This window comes from Eptatretus burgeri, chromosome 2 (assembly GCF_056783735.1).
Source record: "Eptatretus burgeri isolate ZD-2024b chromosome 2, Ebu_testis_v1, whole genome shotgun sequence".
Taxonomy (NCBI): domain Eukaryota; kingdom Metazoa; phylum Chordata; class Myxini; order Myxiniformes; family Myxinidae; genus Eptatretus; species Eptatretus burgeri.
The window spans coordinates 71,608,493-71,625,328 of record NC_140962.1 but is presented as its reverse complement, the minus strand read 5'-3'; the positions used below and the strand labels follow the sequence as shown (position 1 = coordinate 71,625,328).

General features: G+C 42.2%; 2 protein-coding genes across 2 annotated transcripts; both read right to left on the bottom strand.

Annotated features, from left to right (window-relative positions):
- Window positions 1-130: 130 nt before the first annotated feature.
- LOC147032284 (small ribosomal subunit protein bS18m-like) lies at window positions 131-12,330 on the bottom strand. The gene is made up of 5 exons (XM_085869750.1): window positions 12,218-12,330; window positions 9,027-9,115; window positions 6,884-6,967; window positions 2,642-2,667; window positions 131-248 (listed from the first exon to the last, which is right to left on the bottom strand). Exons 1-5 carry the CDS (start codon window positions 12,312-12,314, stop codon window positions 206-208), a joined length of 339 nt encoding a protein of 112 aa, XP_085725876.1. The 5' UTR covers window positions 12,315-12,330; the 3' UTR covers window positions 131-205.
- LOC147032285 (uncharacterized) lies at window positions 9,234-11,887 on the bottom strand. The gene is made up of 4 exons (XM_085860204.1): window positions 11,870-11,887; window positions 11,767-11,814; window positions 10,314-11,442; window positions 9,234-9,241 (listed from the first exon to the last, which is right to left on the bottom strand). The coding sequence occupies exons 1-4, from the start codon at window positions 11,885-11,887 to the stop codon at window positions 9,234-9,236; spliced, it is 1,203 nt and encodes a 400-aa protein (XP_085716330.1).
- Window positions 12,331-16,836: the final 4,506 nt, after the last annotated feature.

Genomic DNA, 16,836 nt, shown 5'->3' with positions numbered 1-16,836 from the left:
CCAACAAGAACATCAAATGGTTCAGATAAGACTCCAAACTAGCAAATAAGGTCCAGTGGCTTTACAGTACTTCCAGCAGCCAATATAATTCATCGCAGTGGCCTCGAGTATGATCCTCTTCTATAGAGGCGTAAAAGAACAGAATGAGATTGAGGTTTGTTGCACCGATGGTCATTGCGTTTGCTTGTCTGCAAGTATCCTTGGATCATGGATAAATGTTGGATCTTTGTGAATAACTGGTAGGAAGGCTGTGAGAGCAGGAGAGGGATAAGGATATAAAATTGAAGTCAGACACGTCATCTAGGGTAGCGGGAAAAGTAGAAAAAAAAAAAATATATATATATATATATATATATATTTCTTCACTCATCATTTAAAAGGGAAATCAAAATTAAAATGTTTCTGAATCGATTCCACAGCAAGCTACTCCTCGGTTGACATACTAATCAGCACAGAAAAAACGTTAACTTTATTGACCAAGCTTGAGGTATAAAGCACAATGGCACACCTGAGAATTGCATGCAGAAGATGGATGCATCAATGAGAGCGAGAGAGAGAGAGAGCACAAAATAGCAGTGGGACTTGAGATGATACCACTCACCAAAAACTGTTTTAAAATAAGCTAAGCTTTCACAAACACACACCACACGCACACAAAGAGAGTTGGTCGAGGTTGACGTGTACTTTTTAATTAGAGAGAAATCAAAAGGACGAGGAGAGTTGATGAAACTTCAATTATTTTTCAAAGTATTTCCCCGTTACAGACATAACTGTCCCGCCTATGTGGTTGTGCATTGATGCCACCTCCATAGAAATATTTGTGATGGGTATGCAGATATTTCAGAAAACAGGCTTCAACATCATAATTCGTAAACTTGATGCCACCTGGATCTTATTCGAGTCGTTCAGAGACAAAACATCGAGATGACAAATTTGGACAGAATGGGAATGACTTAAAAGTCTCCAAAATAAATCTATGCTGGAGTACCCAGGTCCTTTGAGGTCGAGTAGAGTAGAAGGGCTTTGGTACCTGCCTTGCATAACTTTATTCATTTTAAGTGAGAAAATGTTTCCACACCTCCAAATACAGACATCCAATTCTTGTGCAATGCGGGACTTTCAAAATGATGCAATCCACCTCAGAACGCTTTGCGCACATGTGCAGAACACCCCCGAGTAACAGCGGCCATTGGGGCATGCCAACGTTTATGGTGTGTGTGAGACAAGGATTATTACCTAAAATGGCTCACAAAACTTCTAAATGAGTTGCAAATACTTGGAAAGTACTTGAGAGAAAGGGCTGTTCCTCTCCACAATGAAAGAGTTGGAGAACTTTCTCAGTTCGCTGACAAGGCTGAGATCTTAAAGCTATCCATACTGCAGACTTCCGGTGATGTAGACCGGAGCAAGGCCGAAATAACTGTGGATTACACGTGATACACAAACCCTCGACCATCATTACCATTGAGTGGACTTTGAACCTTGCGGGAGTGCCTCCTGTGAACATGGCAGGCCTGGCGATTTATTGAATGGACATCTGCAATTGGAAACACGATGCTGTGTGTCATTTACCAACTCTTCACCAAAGGACATCTTCATGATGTGAGTACAATTGCACTAGTTGTATGGTGCAATAGCAGTTACTGACATACAAGACAATTGCAATGTACCGGGCAGACTTTCCTGAAGGAGACGTTGTATCTGGTTTGGGTTGTGATGAGGAGGTCATATCTGGGGCTTGTGAATGCACAGAAGTTGAAAAATCAACTTTGAACATGATTAAATTTATTCTGAATCATGTTGGGGTGGTGGGGGGGTGGAAACTGTGAGGGCTGTTATAAATGTATTGTCCAATTCTGGGGCCATGGTCTCAGTTTTTAATTTTAACCACCTTTCCTCAATTCTTGTTCCCTCTACTCCCTCAATCCTCCTCACTCTTCCAGTAACCCACTCCCCCTCCTGGTTAAACTCTCAAAATACAGGCTTAATGCACATCCCCACTCTTTTTCCCATGCCTGAAGCAGCCTTTCTGAGGCTAATCAATCGCACTCTTCCCTCCAGGGCTTCAAAGGCATGCAGTGCACCATCTCACGTCACAAGGTGTTCCCTCTACCCCTCACCTTCTTTCCTGTTCATGTCCCTGCTTGAATGCAAAAGTGGCCCTACTACAGCACTGTCATTTCATTGTCTTTTTACCTTCTGTCATAAGCCTTGATATTGAAAAGAAAGAGAGATCAAATAAATATTGTGCATATGGTTTTCCATGAATGAGAGCTGCTTTGATCTATTTCACAAGGAACGTAATGATACGCCTCTGTTCCGTAACACATTTGACCTTGTTGGTCACGACCTTGATTTTTTTACCCAAAATGCTATGACCAGCATAAATAGAATTTCCTGCACAATCTGCTCAAAATAAAACAATCATCATTCCACCAAATTTCACGTTCTGCTAAAAACAAACAACAACAAAAAAAACAGTACACGTCAATGTCGAACCAGCCTCTTGGGTATTCAGAATGCTGATCCATAAATTTCACTCAAGCAGATGACACTACCAAAAGAGGAACAATGGAATTTGAAAGTGATGACAATCACCATCCTTACCGGCATTCTGAGCTCTTTTTATTGCTTTGCTCACCTCCTTTTGCTTCTTCTTGCAAAGGCCTATAACAGAACAAGTATAAACTGAACTCTGCTATTTTTCTTATCTTTCCACATTTGAAGGTCCATTATAAATAACAAGAATGACCCACACTGTGGTCACAATCCACGACACAAAATATACATTTTTTGCCTCCTCTGTCCACTCGACTCCCCCCTAATTCTTGTTCATGTCCCACGTGTCTATGTGGTAAAAGCTGGGTCTGAGAATTAAAAGCAAACATTACCCACGGCCCAGATTACATCCACATGACATTCATAGCGATTCCGAACAGGGAATTACTTTATATCTGTTTGTCGTGTGTGTGTGTGTGTGTGTGTGTGTGTGTGTGTGTGTGTGTGTGTGTGTGTGTGTGTGTGTGTGTGTGTGTGTGTGTGTGTGTGTGTGTGTGTGTGTGTGTGTGTGTGTGTGTGTGTGTGTGTGTGTGTGTGTGTGTGTGTGTGTGTGTGTATGGGTGTTTGTGTGTTTCTCCTCTTCCTCTCTTCTACCCTCCCACCCTCTCCGTGGTAATAAACCTTTTGTTCATAAGAACATGTATGTGGTCATTCGAGGTATGGGACTTCGGCATTAAGCGCCAGTGAATTGGTTTCAAAAATCCTTTAACGGGCCGAATGGGAAACACACATTTAAAGCACTCTTAAGAGAGTCGATTTGTCACACGGTCACGGATTGTTTAACCTCAATATGGGGCTGTTCAAAAATTATGTTATGCTATTGTTTTCGGGAGGCGTGTACAGGCTTGATTAAACCTGACTATTATTATTTGACATATGATTAGATTTTTCAGGGTCCGTCATAGTGATTAACACTCGACCCAAACAAAGCCAATGGAAATCTGATGCAACAAACCCAGTGTATAATTAGCAGAGGCCTACAGGCCTAATGCGTTCGGCCCACCAGAAAACCAAGATGGCGGCCATATCAGTTCGTCTGGGTGGAGTCGAGTGACAGATCTGGGTGAGGTCCGGCAGCTGTCTGACCAATAGGTGCACATTTTAAATAAATAAATAAATAAATAAAATCGACCCCCAACAATAACCCCAACGACAGCAGCAGAAACAAAGCTCTTATGCACCTGTGACTAAAAAGAGGTCTTAATGTTTTTGTTTTTAATCGAACTGATAACTAAGCATTTCAGTTAATGAACTTCCACATGAGAAGCTGATGACGCGATCACCCAATATTTATTCTTTAATCTCAAAACTGCTTTGAGACTTTTAATGTAACTCAACATACAGCTTATCTTACACATCTTCAATTTTCATGATGTGCAGATTTTATAGAGGATTTACATTGGCATTATGCCTTTTTATTTTTACTGATCATTTATCAATCTTAGTTGCATATTTCCCCAACCCATCCACAAAAGGAAAACTAGCATTAGTTATTATTAACCAAAAAGTCTTCATATTCCAACTATGAACCGTGAAACCTCCAAATCTGCTGCGTTTTCAAATTATTCTCCTGACCTCCACTGTCTGGTGCAATAGCATGATCCGACGCTTTCAGAGATGCGAGACCGGAACATTCCTCACATGACTATTCTAATGGTCATGGAGCTTGGACACATCACACGCAGGACATCAATTGATGTGCTTTAACATGAAGTACAAGGACTTTAGTAGACAAGGGACAAACCCCACAGGCTCTGAAGCTAAGTTGAGTTACTCAACAACAGGACACTGAGGTGCAAGGCATGCTCCTCTCATCGCAGACAGGTTGATGGCTCAATTTTCTTTTGCCTCCTTTCTGGTCTCACCCCATCTGCCCTTGGCTTTTTGTCGCTCAAGGCCTGACCAAGATATGGTCACTCACCCAGCAACCCAAACCTTGTTCCCCTCAATTCAAGCTACCCATTCACCTCCACTTCTCTCGAATGTGGAATATCCTCCAGAAGCCTGTCCAACCCAGATTTTTATACATTCCACCGACTCTTCTGCCCTCTTCTGTATTTACACATTTTGTATTGCTTATTGATCAGCTTTTCCCGTTTTATTATCAGGTCCACTTGATTCCCTTGTCCCATCAGTATGTTCATGCCATCCATCCATCCATCGGGACCATATTCTTTGCAGAGCGTTGGTGCTGCCGAAGCAGTCTCCTTGGCTATTGGGCACAATCCTGGATGGGTTGCCACTCTGACACAGGATACCAGCAAGCTGGCACTCATTTTGCTGACCTCGGAAGGATGACAGGCAGTCAACCCCACCTGGTATTACTTCAACAGCCAAGGGGGATTTGAACTCAGGATCCTTGGATCCCAAGCCCACCACCCTAACCATTAAGCCAACACCAGGTATATGTTCATGCCACAATCTTCCTTGGTATGCCAACTCCTCTGCGTCAACATAATTCCTTTTTCATTCAACTCTTCGATGAGCCTCAATCTGTTAACAAATAAATAACCATACACTGTATCTCACATGAACAGTAAACACTGGTTTCAGTGAAGACCGAAAATGTTGATCCCCATCTCACCTGTAACTTCAGCACTGAGAATACGGCCCGTAAATGGGGATACGAACTGTGAGAGAAGCTGGGGTGGGAAAAGGAATAGTCATTTTGGTTTAAATAGACTACAAGCACCCCAGTGCTGCAAAATCTTCACTTCAAATAAATACATCAAACATGGCAATTTGCAAAAAAAAAGGCAAAAATCTATTAATAAGGCTTAAGGGGCTAACTACAAAAGATGGAATATTCAATCCCCCCCCCTCCCAATGTCATCCCCCTCCCACCCCCAACCTCACTTAATACATATTTAAATCATTCCCATCCTTATTTTGTACCAATACACACAAATACTGTTCACAATCCTCATCAATTCATACTTTGTGTGTTAAATTTCCATCTCCTAACTGCCAAATAAATACAATTGTAGAATTCCATCAATATTCAGTCATCAGAATGAGATACATTAATTTGAGAAACACCAAAGACACACAACAGTGCTGGTTGTATGTACTGCCTCAAGACAGGTTGCCGGTTCATTCTCTGGGGGGAATCCACTTTGCACTGATGACAGCTAAGGAGCCAGAAACACGTCCGTGGATCGATTCCTATCCCCAAGGGGTGGTTAATGATATTACAATAGAAAGGCCTCTAAAGCCAAGGGAGGCTGACTGATAACGTGGTTAGCAGCTGATACCGATTTATTTTCGTGTGTGTGTGTGTGTGTGTGTGTGTGTGTGTGTGTGTGTGTGTGTGTGTGTGTGTGTGTGTGTATGTATATATATATATATATATATATATACATATATATATATATATACACATATATATATATATATATATATATATATATATATATATATATATATATATACATACATACATTGGAAGGAAATATTTTCTAATCATGAATACTTATTTCAAGGTAAAAATTGTGGTTTTGGAAGAAAAAAAAAAAAAAGGGTTTTTTGGACAACCATATCTCATGCTGAGAACATTTTGATAGTCGCGCATAAGATTCAACATCAAACATTGTCAAGTGGAGTGATGGTCATTCTGAGAAGCGATGAGGAGCTTTAAATGCTGAGGTTGAGCAAAGTGCATGATACGAGAACAAATAGTTCAACCATTTGTAGAAAAAGCAAAGCAAAGTGCTCTGATTATATTCATATCCATAATATTTTCTCCATCTTGGCATCCATACATGCCAGCTCACATAGGTATATGTACACAGAGATAGCACATATCTTAAGAATAGATAAGAGAAGCAGCCATAGGAATTCACAAAACCATGCAATTTGATTTTGCAGGTTTAACTTCATATCAAGCAAAGAAGTTCGTAGCCTTGAGAGATGAAAATTTCAATCAAGCAACACTTGCAGAATTAAAAACAACAAATTGGCACCAATGTTTCGACTGCACTCCTCTGCAAGATGAGACATTTTCAGATGGCAGTCAGGTGCCCAGCGAGGTCTCACTCGACCCCTTTTCCAACATCATGAGCTTAATTGATGCTCGTGGTACGAAATAAAGGAAAGTCCCCTCCCCCTCCTTGCTAATTTTCTATAACTCACAATTCCTAATTTTTCACTTCCACCTCAATTGCACATATCTATCCTCAACTTCCAGATATGTTACAATTAGGGTTGTGCTGGGACTTGATGAATGTTTCATGTGGAAAGAATGGAATATTCTGGTGCATGAACATGGTTGAAATGAGTGGTGGTGACACGCAATGTGTGAGGAATTGGGGGAAGTCTGCAGAACCTGGGTATTCTTGTAATCCACACGAAAGTGACAAAGAGGGCATCTTGGAGGAGTTTCATGATAAGGGTTCTCCATCTGCACAGGCTGCAACAGCACACCATGTTGTACATTACAAAATGTCTTATAGCAGGACCGTAACATGGTGTAAAAACTTGAATGGATGCTCGACCTACCAAACTCACGATATGTTTACTGCAAGGAATTCTTGGAAGGCCGGGCAGGGGAACAGGGAGGTTGATCTGCCATCTCGGTTTCCAGATACCGCCGATATTTACTCCGAGTCAAGATCACACACAATGTCCACCACACACAATGTCCAAAAGTAGTAACAGATAATTCAACGAGGGAGATCTCTTGGTTGTTGCAACACACTTTTATACTCAGAAAATTACTTTTGGAATGTTTTCAAAGAGCAATTATACTGGCAGTGCCTGGAAACTGAAATGGTGGATAAAACTCCAGCTGCCTCCCCCAACCCCTCATCAGAACAAATATATTTCAATGTACAACACTGAGGATTATCAAAAGGTTAAAAAGGTAAAAGATCAGTCTGAAGTCCAAGTTTTGAGATCCCACAGAATCCTTGTTACACTTCAAACAAGGAATGCTGCCCAGCTTTGAGAGGGTGGCCACCTCAATCAGGACAATTCCAACCAACCTTATGATCCCCAAAAACATGGAAAACATCATGATGAAGTACAAAAGTACAAGAATCACCAACCCTGACCATCTTTTTGAAAGTTAATTGAAAAAAATATTTAAAAAGTTTAATAAGAGAGAAAAACCACACAACATTTTGTAAGTGGGTACAGACATGAGCCATGCATTCCACTGAAGAGCCCACGCACGCACGCACGCACGCACGCACGCACGCACGCACGCACGCACGCACACACACACACACACACACACACACACACACACACTCTCTCTGATAATATAGAACTAGAAAATGACCAAATACCAGGACCTAAAAAATGAGATCAAGAGAGCTCGGAAGCTCTATCGAGTGCAGCCTATGGCTGCTGGTTGTATCATTGGTTGGGACGTGGCAATGCCGCTGATGCAGTGTTCCCCTTACCAGTACACTGGTGCTCATTTTGCCGACCTCGGAAGGATGACAGGCTGAGTCAACCTCCTGGTGTATATTAATTCAGCGGCCAACGGGGCTTGAACTCAGGACCCTAGGATCCCAAGCCGCCACCCTAACCACGAAGCCAACACCAGGCTATCTTGGAAGCTGAACAGCATCAAAATCGTACCGGTGATAACTGCAGCAATGGAATTGATAAAGAAGAACCTCACTGAGATTTTGAAAACCATCCCCGGGAATATCACCACAAACGAACTACAATTGGAGGCAGTCCGGGGGTTCGGTAACCATCCTGAAGAGAGCCCTCAGAACAAAACTCTGAGAACAAAAAAGTTGAACAGCTTGGTCCATGAACCGTGATCCCTCAACGAAGTAGAGGTGGATACTTTGAGTCCCGGGAAGACTTTTTTCCACCTACTGAAACTCGCACGCAGACGTACATGTCGATCTTGTGGCCTCAATGTAGAAACAAGTTTTGTGGAGTGATGAATCCAAGGAAACGTTCTTCAATATTGATAGCAGAGTACATGAAGAATAGCGAAGAATCTCGCTTCCAACTTATCAAAAGGTGGTACCCAAATGAGTGTCTGCGAGTTAGGGTCCAAGGCGATTGGGGCACAGGGAAACCCCACAAGGCATTAAGCCGGGGCCACACCGACACCAAGGCTTAGAATGGTCGATACAATTGTGTGCTTTAAAACGGGATATTGTGACAGTCAAACAACTAGTCAACCAGCTTACCTGATTCACTCCCACCCCTACCCGTAGATCGCGAGCCATTGTGTGCAGCCTGTGGCTGCTGGTAGCATCATTTTCTGTGAGTGCAGCTGTGTCACTGATGCAGTGCCCTCTATTACCAGTACATTGGTGCTTATTTCACCAACCTCGGAAGGATGATGGGCTGAGTCAACCCCATCTGGCGTTAATTCAACGACTGACAGGGGCTCAAACTCAGGATCCTAATATCTTAAGCCAGCCACCACCACGGTTATAGGCCCCCTCCGAGATGCCAAGATAACCCTCAAAATTGAAAAAATAAATGATCACAACCTGATCTGGATCAGAAGGCGGCTCTGAAGCTGAATGTGTATTCTTGTGGATGAGGCCACTCATCGCGTTTCGACTCTGGAAGGTCATGGCTGCGGAGAAGGGAGTTTGGGGATCGAAGCGTGTGGTAAGTTAACACCGTACTTGTGGAAGTTTCGGCTTGTGTGTAAAATAACGAGTTGGCACTTTTAAAGTACGTCATGCAAAGGCTCATCTCACTGGACCACGTCAACCATTTAATATAGTTACAGTGTAAACAAGGACACAGCTTCATAAGTGAGAAATTTCAAACACAATGTTGGCAGAAATAATGGAGAGAGACAAGATCTCGCAAGTTTACCTCACAACGACGAACTCGCAAGTTTACCTCACAACGACGAGCTCGCAAGTTTACCTCACAACGACGAACTCGCAAGTTTACCTCACAACGACGAGCTCGCAAGTTTACCTCACAACGACGAACTCGCAAGTTTACCTCACAACGACGAACTCGCAAGTTTACCTCACAACGACGAACTCGCAAGTTTACCTCACAACGACGAACTCGCAAGTTTACCTCACAACGACGAACTCGCAAGTTTACCTCACAACGACGAACTCGCAAGTTTACCTCACAACGACGAACTCGCAAGTTTACCTCACAACGACGAGCTCGCAAGTTTACCTCACAACGACGAACTGGCAAGTTTACCTCACAACGACGAACTCGCAAGTTTACCTCACAACGACGAACTCGCAAGTTTACCTCACAACGACGAACTCGCAAGTTTACCTCACAACGACGAACTCGCAAGTTTACCTCACAACGACGAACTGGCAAGTTTACCTCACAACGACGAACTGGCAAGTTTACCTCACAACGACGAACTGGCAAGTTTACCTCACAACGACGAACTGGCAAGTTTACCTCACAACGACGAACTCGCAAGTTTACCTCACAACGACGAACTCGCAAGTTTACCTCACAACGACGAACTCGCAAGTTTACCTCACAACGACGAACTCGCAAGTTTACCTCACAACGACGAACTCGCAAGTTTACCTCACAACGACGAGCTCGCAAGTTTACCTCACAACGACGAGCTCGCAAGTTTACCTCACAACGACGAGCTCGCAAGTTTACCTCACAACGACGAACTCGCAAGTTTACCTCACAACGACGAGCTCGCAAGTTTACCTCACAACGACGAACTCGCAAGTTTACCTCACAACGACGAACTCGCAAGTTTACCTCACAACGACGAACTCGCAAGTTTACCTCACAACGACGAACTCGCAAGTTTACCTCACAACGACGAACTCGCAAGTTTACCTCACAACGACGAACTCGCAAGTTTACCTCACAACGACGAACTCGCAAGTTTACCTCACAACGACGAACTCGCAAGTTTACCTCACAACGACGAACTCGCAAGTTTACCTCACAACGACGAACTCGCAAGTTTACCTCACAACGACGAACTCGCAAGTTTACCTCACAACGACGAGCTCGCAAGTTTACCTCACAACGACGAGCTCGCAAGTTTACCTCACAACGACGAACTCGCAAGTTTACCTCACAACGACGAACTCGCAAGTTTACCTCACAACGACGAGCTCGCAAGTTTACCTCACAACGACGAGCTCGCAAGTTTACCTCACAACGACGAACTCGCAAGTTTACCTCACAACGACGAACTCGCAAGTTTACCTCACAACGACGAACTCGCAAGTTTACCTCACAACGACGAACTCGCAAGTTTACCTCACAACGACGAACTCGCAAGTTTACCTCACAACGACGAACTCGCAAGTTTACCTCACAACGACGAACTCGCAAGTTTACCTCACAACGACGAGCTCGCAAGTTTACCTCACAACGACGAACTCGCAAGTTTACCTCACAACGACGAACTCGCAAGTTTACCTCACAACGACGAACTCGCAAGTTTACCTCACAACGACGAACTCGCAAGTTTACCTCACAACGACGAACTCGCAAGTTTACCTCACAACGACGAGCTCGCAAGTTTACCTCACAACGACGAGCTCGCAAGTTTACCTCACAACGACGAACTCGCAAGTTTACCTCACAACGACGAACTCGCAAGTTTACCTCACAACGACGAACTCGCAAGTTTACCTCACAACGACGAACTCGCAAGTTTACCTCACAACGACGAACTCGCAAGTTTACCTCACAACGACGAACTCGCAAGTTTACCTCACAACGACGAGCTCGCAAGTTTACCTCACAACGACGAACTCGCAAGTTTACCTCACAACGACGAACTCGCAAGTTTACCTCACAACGACGAACTCGCAAGTTTACCTCACAACGACGAGCTCGCAAGTTTACCTCACAACGACGAACTCGCAAGTTTACCTCACAACGACGAGCTCGCAAGTTTACCTCACAACGACGAACTCGCAAGTTTACCTCACAACGACGAACTCGCAAGTTTACCTCACAACGACGAACTCGCAAGTTTACCTCACAATGACGAACTCGCAAGTTTACCTCACAACGACGAACTCGCAAGTTTACCTCACAACGACGAACTCGCAAGTTTACCTCACAACAACGAGCTCGCAAGTTTACCTTACAACGACGAACTCGCAAGTTTACCTCACAACGACGAGCTCGCAAGTTTACCTCACAACAACGAGCTCGCAAGTTTACCTCACAACAACGAGCTCGCAAGTTTACCTCACAACAACGAGCTCGCAAGTTTACCTCACAACAACCAACTCGCAAGTTTACCTCACAACGAACACGCAAGTTTACCTCACAACGAACACGCAAGTTTACCTCACATTCATATATTTTTCAAAGAAGTCTCGTGTTTATAAAGAACTCGCATAACCCGTGCTCTGCGCGACATTTTGGGGTGAGAGTGTTTGTGAAAGCAACTGATGCAGAGTATCAGTAGTAATTTTACTTTAATGCAGTAAGTGGAATACGATTTCACTGTTTCAGAACCATTTTATTTACTTTTTTTTGTACCATGCACCTCATATGGTCTTTGAGATAATGTAAGCCGAATATCACGTTACTCGAGCGCAGAACAAAGTCGAAGATAGCGCGACACGAAACCACAAACTCGGAAATAATATATAAGATGCAAACAAGTCGATAGTACTTTACTAGAACCAAGGCAGCAAAAAAATGGAATCATAAATCCGAATCTCCTTTCCTTTCCCAAAAGCTGCACCTCTCTGCCGCCATAATAACCGTGATCCAAGCAAGCACAGAGGCCGGCAACTGAAGGACACTGCCATTTTCGGGGAAGAGTCCACTTCCTGCTTCATGTCGTTATATATATATTTTTTTACAAAGATGACGTTTAGGTCTTAAAAAGCACGACAAAATGATATACTCTTTTTCAACATTAGTTAAGGGACGGATAGTATGGCTAATAAACTTCCTTTGTCGGTTTAATTACTGCACTCAACTACCTTGTCATGGCCGACATAAAGCGAATGAAACGGAAACCAAACATTAAACAGAAAATATGAAATTAGTGGTATATTCTTCATTCGGGTATTCACCGGGCGGAGTGGCGTGCGCCTGTAATCCGGCTACTCGGAGGCTTGGGTTGGAGGATCGCTTGAGGACGGGAACTCTGCGCTGCTCTGCGCTGCTCTGCACTGCGCTTTGAGAGGGTGAAGGGCATCCCGGAATCATGACGAAACCCAATCCTTATCCCTGTGTCGTAAGAGGCGACCAGGGTTGCGTCAGGAAGGGCATCCGGCATAAAACCTATGCGGATCATAACGGATGATACGCTGTGGCGACCCCAAACGGGATCAGCCGAAGGAAGAAAGAGAAGAAGAAGAAGAAGATTCTTCATTCGGGTATACTTGTTTTCTTCAGTTTGATATTTAAAAAACTATGACAACTACTACTGTTATTTTTATACTTTTTTTGGTAATTCTGAACAAAGTAAGATGCACGTCAAACTAATGGACTAATATGATGTTATGGACTAAGTAGATGCACGTCATCATGATGCCATCTATTTTACAAATAAGGAGGTTGTGAATTCAGTGGTTTCATAAGAATTGTAGAGCCTGAAAATGTGGGTGTAGATGCTAATTTTTTCAACTTTGGATACTTATGACAATATAAGGTAAACTAGTAATTCCTATCATGGTGGCAGATAATTTTCATGCCACAGTTTTTCTCGATTGTTTACTCACTGGAACTGGTGTTATGAACCCAATGAGGAAAATTTTGAGTTCATGTGAAAAAATAAAGACAATTTCTTCAAAACTATAAGCACATTTCACTTGTTTTCACACAAATTTCAGTCTCATTTAACCCTTTTCCAAAACACTTCACACAATTCTCATTTGGCACAATCTTCATGAAGGAAATCTCTTGTGTTCGCATGGAAAACACTACCATTTAAAATACTAAACTTCAGTTATCAATTGAACACATTCACTCCTTACAGGTGAAATGCAAGTTGCTTTAATTATTCAATCCGCAATCAGAGCTTTAACACAAATAAAAGGGCGACAGGTGAGCTCTCCTAAGTTGAAGAACAATGACTGACAACATTGTAGCAAGAGGCAGAGAGGCATCAGGAGGATGAGGATGAGGATGAGGATGAGGACGAGAACGAGGAAGAACAAGGAGGGCAAATATCTCGGACGAGATTGGGGCGACTTTGGGTGACCAAGTGGTTTGACCCTGAGGGAGGCCGGGCGGAAAGTTCAGCTGAATTTGAGTCGCTTCACTGTTGCCTCTGTCATCCGGACATTCAGAAATGAGAACAGGTAATTAAACATTGGAGAAATATACCTCTACTCTACTGTTATTTACTACGACATACCCAACAGAGGAGTTTTATATAAACCCAACAAAGGAGTTTTATATAAACCCAACAAAGGAGTTTTATATAAATGCAACAATGGAGTTTTATATAAACCCAACAAAGAAGTTTTATATAAATGCAACAATGGAGTTTTATATAAACGCAACAAAGGAGTTTTATATAAACCCAACAGAGGAGTTTTATAAAAACCCAACAAAGAAGTTTTATATAAATGCAACAATGGAGTTTTATATAAACGCAACAAAGGAGTTTTATATAAACCCAACAGAGGAGTTTTATAAAAACCCAACAAAGGAGTTTTATAAAAACCCAACAAAGGAGTTTTATATAAACCCAATAGAGGAGTTTTATAAAAACCCAATAGAGGAGTGATATAAAAACCCAATGGAGGAGTTTTATATAAATCCAATAGAGGAGTTTTATATAAACCCAATAGAGGAGTTTTATATAAACCCAATAGAGGAGTTTTATAAAAACCCAATAGAGGAGTTTTATATAAACCCAATGGAGGAGTTTTATATAAACCCAATAGAGGAGTTTTATATAAACCCAATAGAGGAGTTTTATATAAACCCAATAGAGGAGTTTTATATAAACCCAATAGAGGAGTTTTATATAAACCCAATAGAGAAGTTTTATATAAACCCAATAGAGGAGTGATATTAAGACCCAACAGAGGAGTTTTATATAAACCCAATAGAGGAGTTTCATATAAACCCAACAAAGGAGTTTTATTTCAACCCAATAGAGGAGTTTTATAAAAACCCAAATAGAGGAGTTTTATAAAAACCCAATAGAGGAGTTTTATATAAACCCAATAGAGGAGTTTTATATAAACCCAATAGAGGAGTTTTGTATAATTTTTTTGGTCAAAATCGGTCAAAGGTCAAGGTCACAGTGAGGTCAAACATAATTCCGTAAATTCATGTGGAGAAATGGAGTATTTTTGCTTCGCTCGACGTGACGAGTTCGTTTTAACTTCGACTTTAATTTTGTCTTCGGTTTTTGCGATCGCTTAGGGCGCTTAAAACTCGGTTGTCGAAATTCTGGTAAAAATCGGATGTTTTGGAGACGTTTTAAGATTGTATAAAAAATATTTCACTCGACGCGTCACGGGTCGTCCCATGATGCAGTGCGCTTGAGCAGACGCGTCGTTGAGTTACGTTAAGGTATAAAATAATTGCGTGGAGAAATGGAGATTTTTGCTTCGGTCGACGTTACGATTTTTGATGGTTTGATATAGAATCATGGTAGAAACTTCTGGTTTGCGTCGCTACCTTCTCTAGAGAGAGCTTTTATTAGACAAGGTCAGAGGTCAAGTTGACGATTTCGTAAGTACCAGTCTATGACTGCTTGTTTGTTTGTTTGTAGGCACGATAACTTGAGAACGGCAGAAGTCAAATTACACCACGTGATTCAGGAGGGTGATGGCTAGTGTTGATTAGATTTTGGTCAAAATCGGTCAAAGGTCAAGGTCACAGTAAGGTCAAATATTCGATTTTTGATGGTTTGGTACAGAAAACTCGAGAACGGAAGAAGCTTCCAATGTCAAATTGCACCACGTCATTGAGGACGGTGATGGCTAGTGCTGATTAGATTTTGGTCAAAATCGGTCAAAGGTCAAGGTCATAGTGAGGTCAAACATAATTCCGTAAATTCATGTGGAGAAATGGAGATTTTTGCTTCGGTCGACGTTATGATTTTTGATGGTTTGATACAGAATCATCGCAGAAACTTCTGGTTTGCGTCGCTACCTTCTCGAGAGACAGCTTAAATGAGACAAGGTCAGAGGTCAAGTTGACGATTTCGTAAGTACCAGTCTATGACTGCTTGTTTGTTTGTTTGTTTCTTTGTTACTTAATTTGTTTGTTTGTTTGTAGGCACGATAACTCGAGGACGGAAGAAGCTACCAATGTCAAAATACACCACGTGATTCAGGAGGGTGGTGGCAATTGCTGATTAGATTTTGGTCAAAATCAGTCAAAGGTCAAGGTCACAGCAAGGTCAAATATTCGATTTTTGATGGTTTGGTACAGACAACTCGAGAACGGAAGAAGCTACCAATGTCAAATTACACGACTTGATTCAGGAGGATGGTGGCGATTGCTGATTAGATTTTGGTCAAAATCGGTCAAAGGTCAAGGTCACAGTGAGGTCAAACATCCAAAACATTCGATTTTTAATGGTTTGGTGCAGAATCATCTTAGAAACTTCTGGTTTGCGTCGCTACGTTCTCTCGAGACAGCTTTTATTAGACAAGGTCAGTGGTCAAGTTGACGATTTTGTAAGCACCAGTCTATGACTGCTTGTTACTTACGACATCTAAATATTTCGTAAGTATATTGATCACTTCCGTTTCTGTTTGTTTGTTTGTGTGATTGTTTGTTTGTCGGCACGATAACTCGAGAACGGAAGAAGCTCCCAATGTCAAATTGCACCACGTGATTCAGGAGGGTAATGGCTAGTGCTGATTCGATTTTGGTCAAAATCGGTCAAAGGTCAAGGTCATAGTGAGGTCAAACCTAATTCCGTAAATTCATGTGGAGAAATGGAGTATTTTTGCTTCGCTCGACGTGACGAGTTCGTTTTAACTTCGAAATTTAATTTTGTCTTCGGTTTTTGCGATCGCTTCGGATGCTTAAAACTCGGTTCTCGAAATTCTGGTAAAAATCGGATGTTTTGGAGACGTTTTAAGATTGTATAAAAAATATTTCACTCGCACGTCACAGGTCGTCACGTGGTGCAGTGCACTTGAGTAGAGGCGTCGTTGAGTTTCGTAAAGGTTTTGCGTCTGCGCGCTGACGGTGTTTTCGATAAAGATGGTGTTTAAAAAGTCATTTTTTTATCCCAGTAAAGGTTATCGTCGCATGCCTGACTCGCTGAAACGTCGGATTATGTAAAGGTTGTTGGTGGATGGCCGAATGTTACGGTTTTGGGACTTTGATAAAATAATATTGAATAATTGCGTGGAGAAATGGAGATTTTTGCTT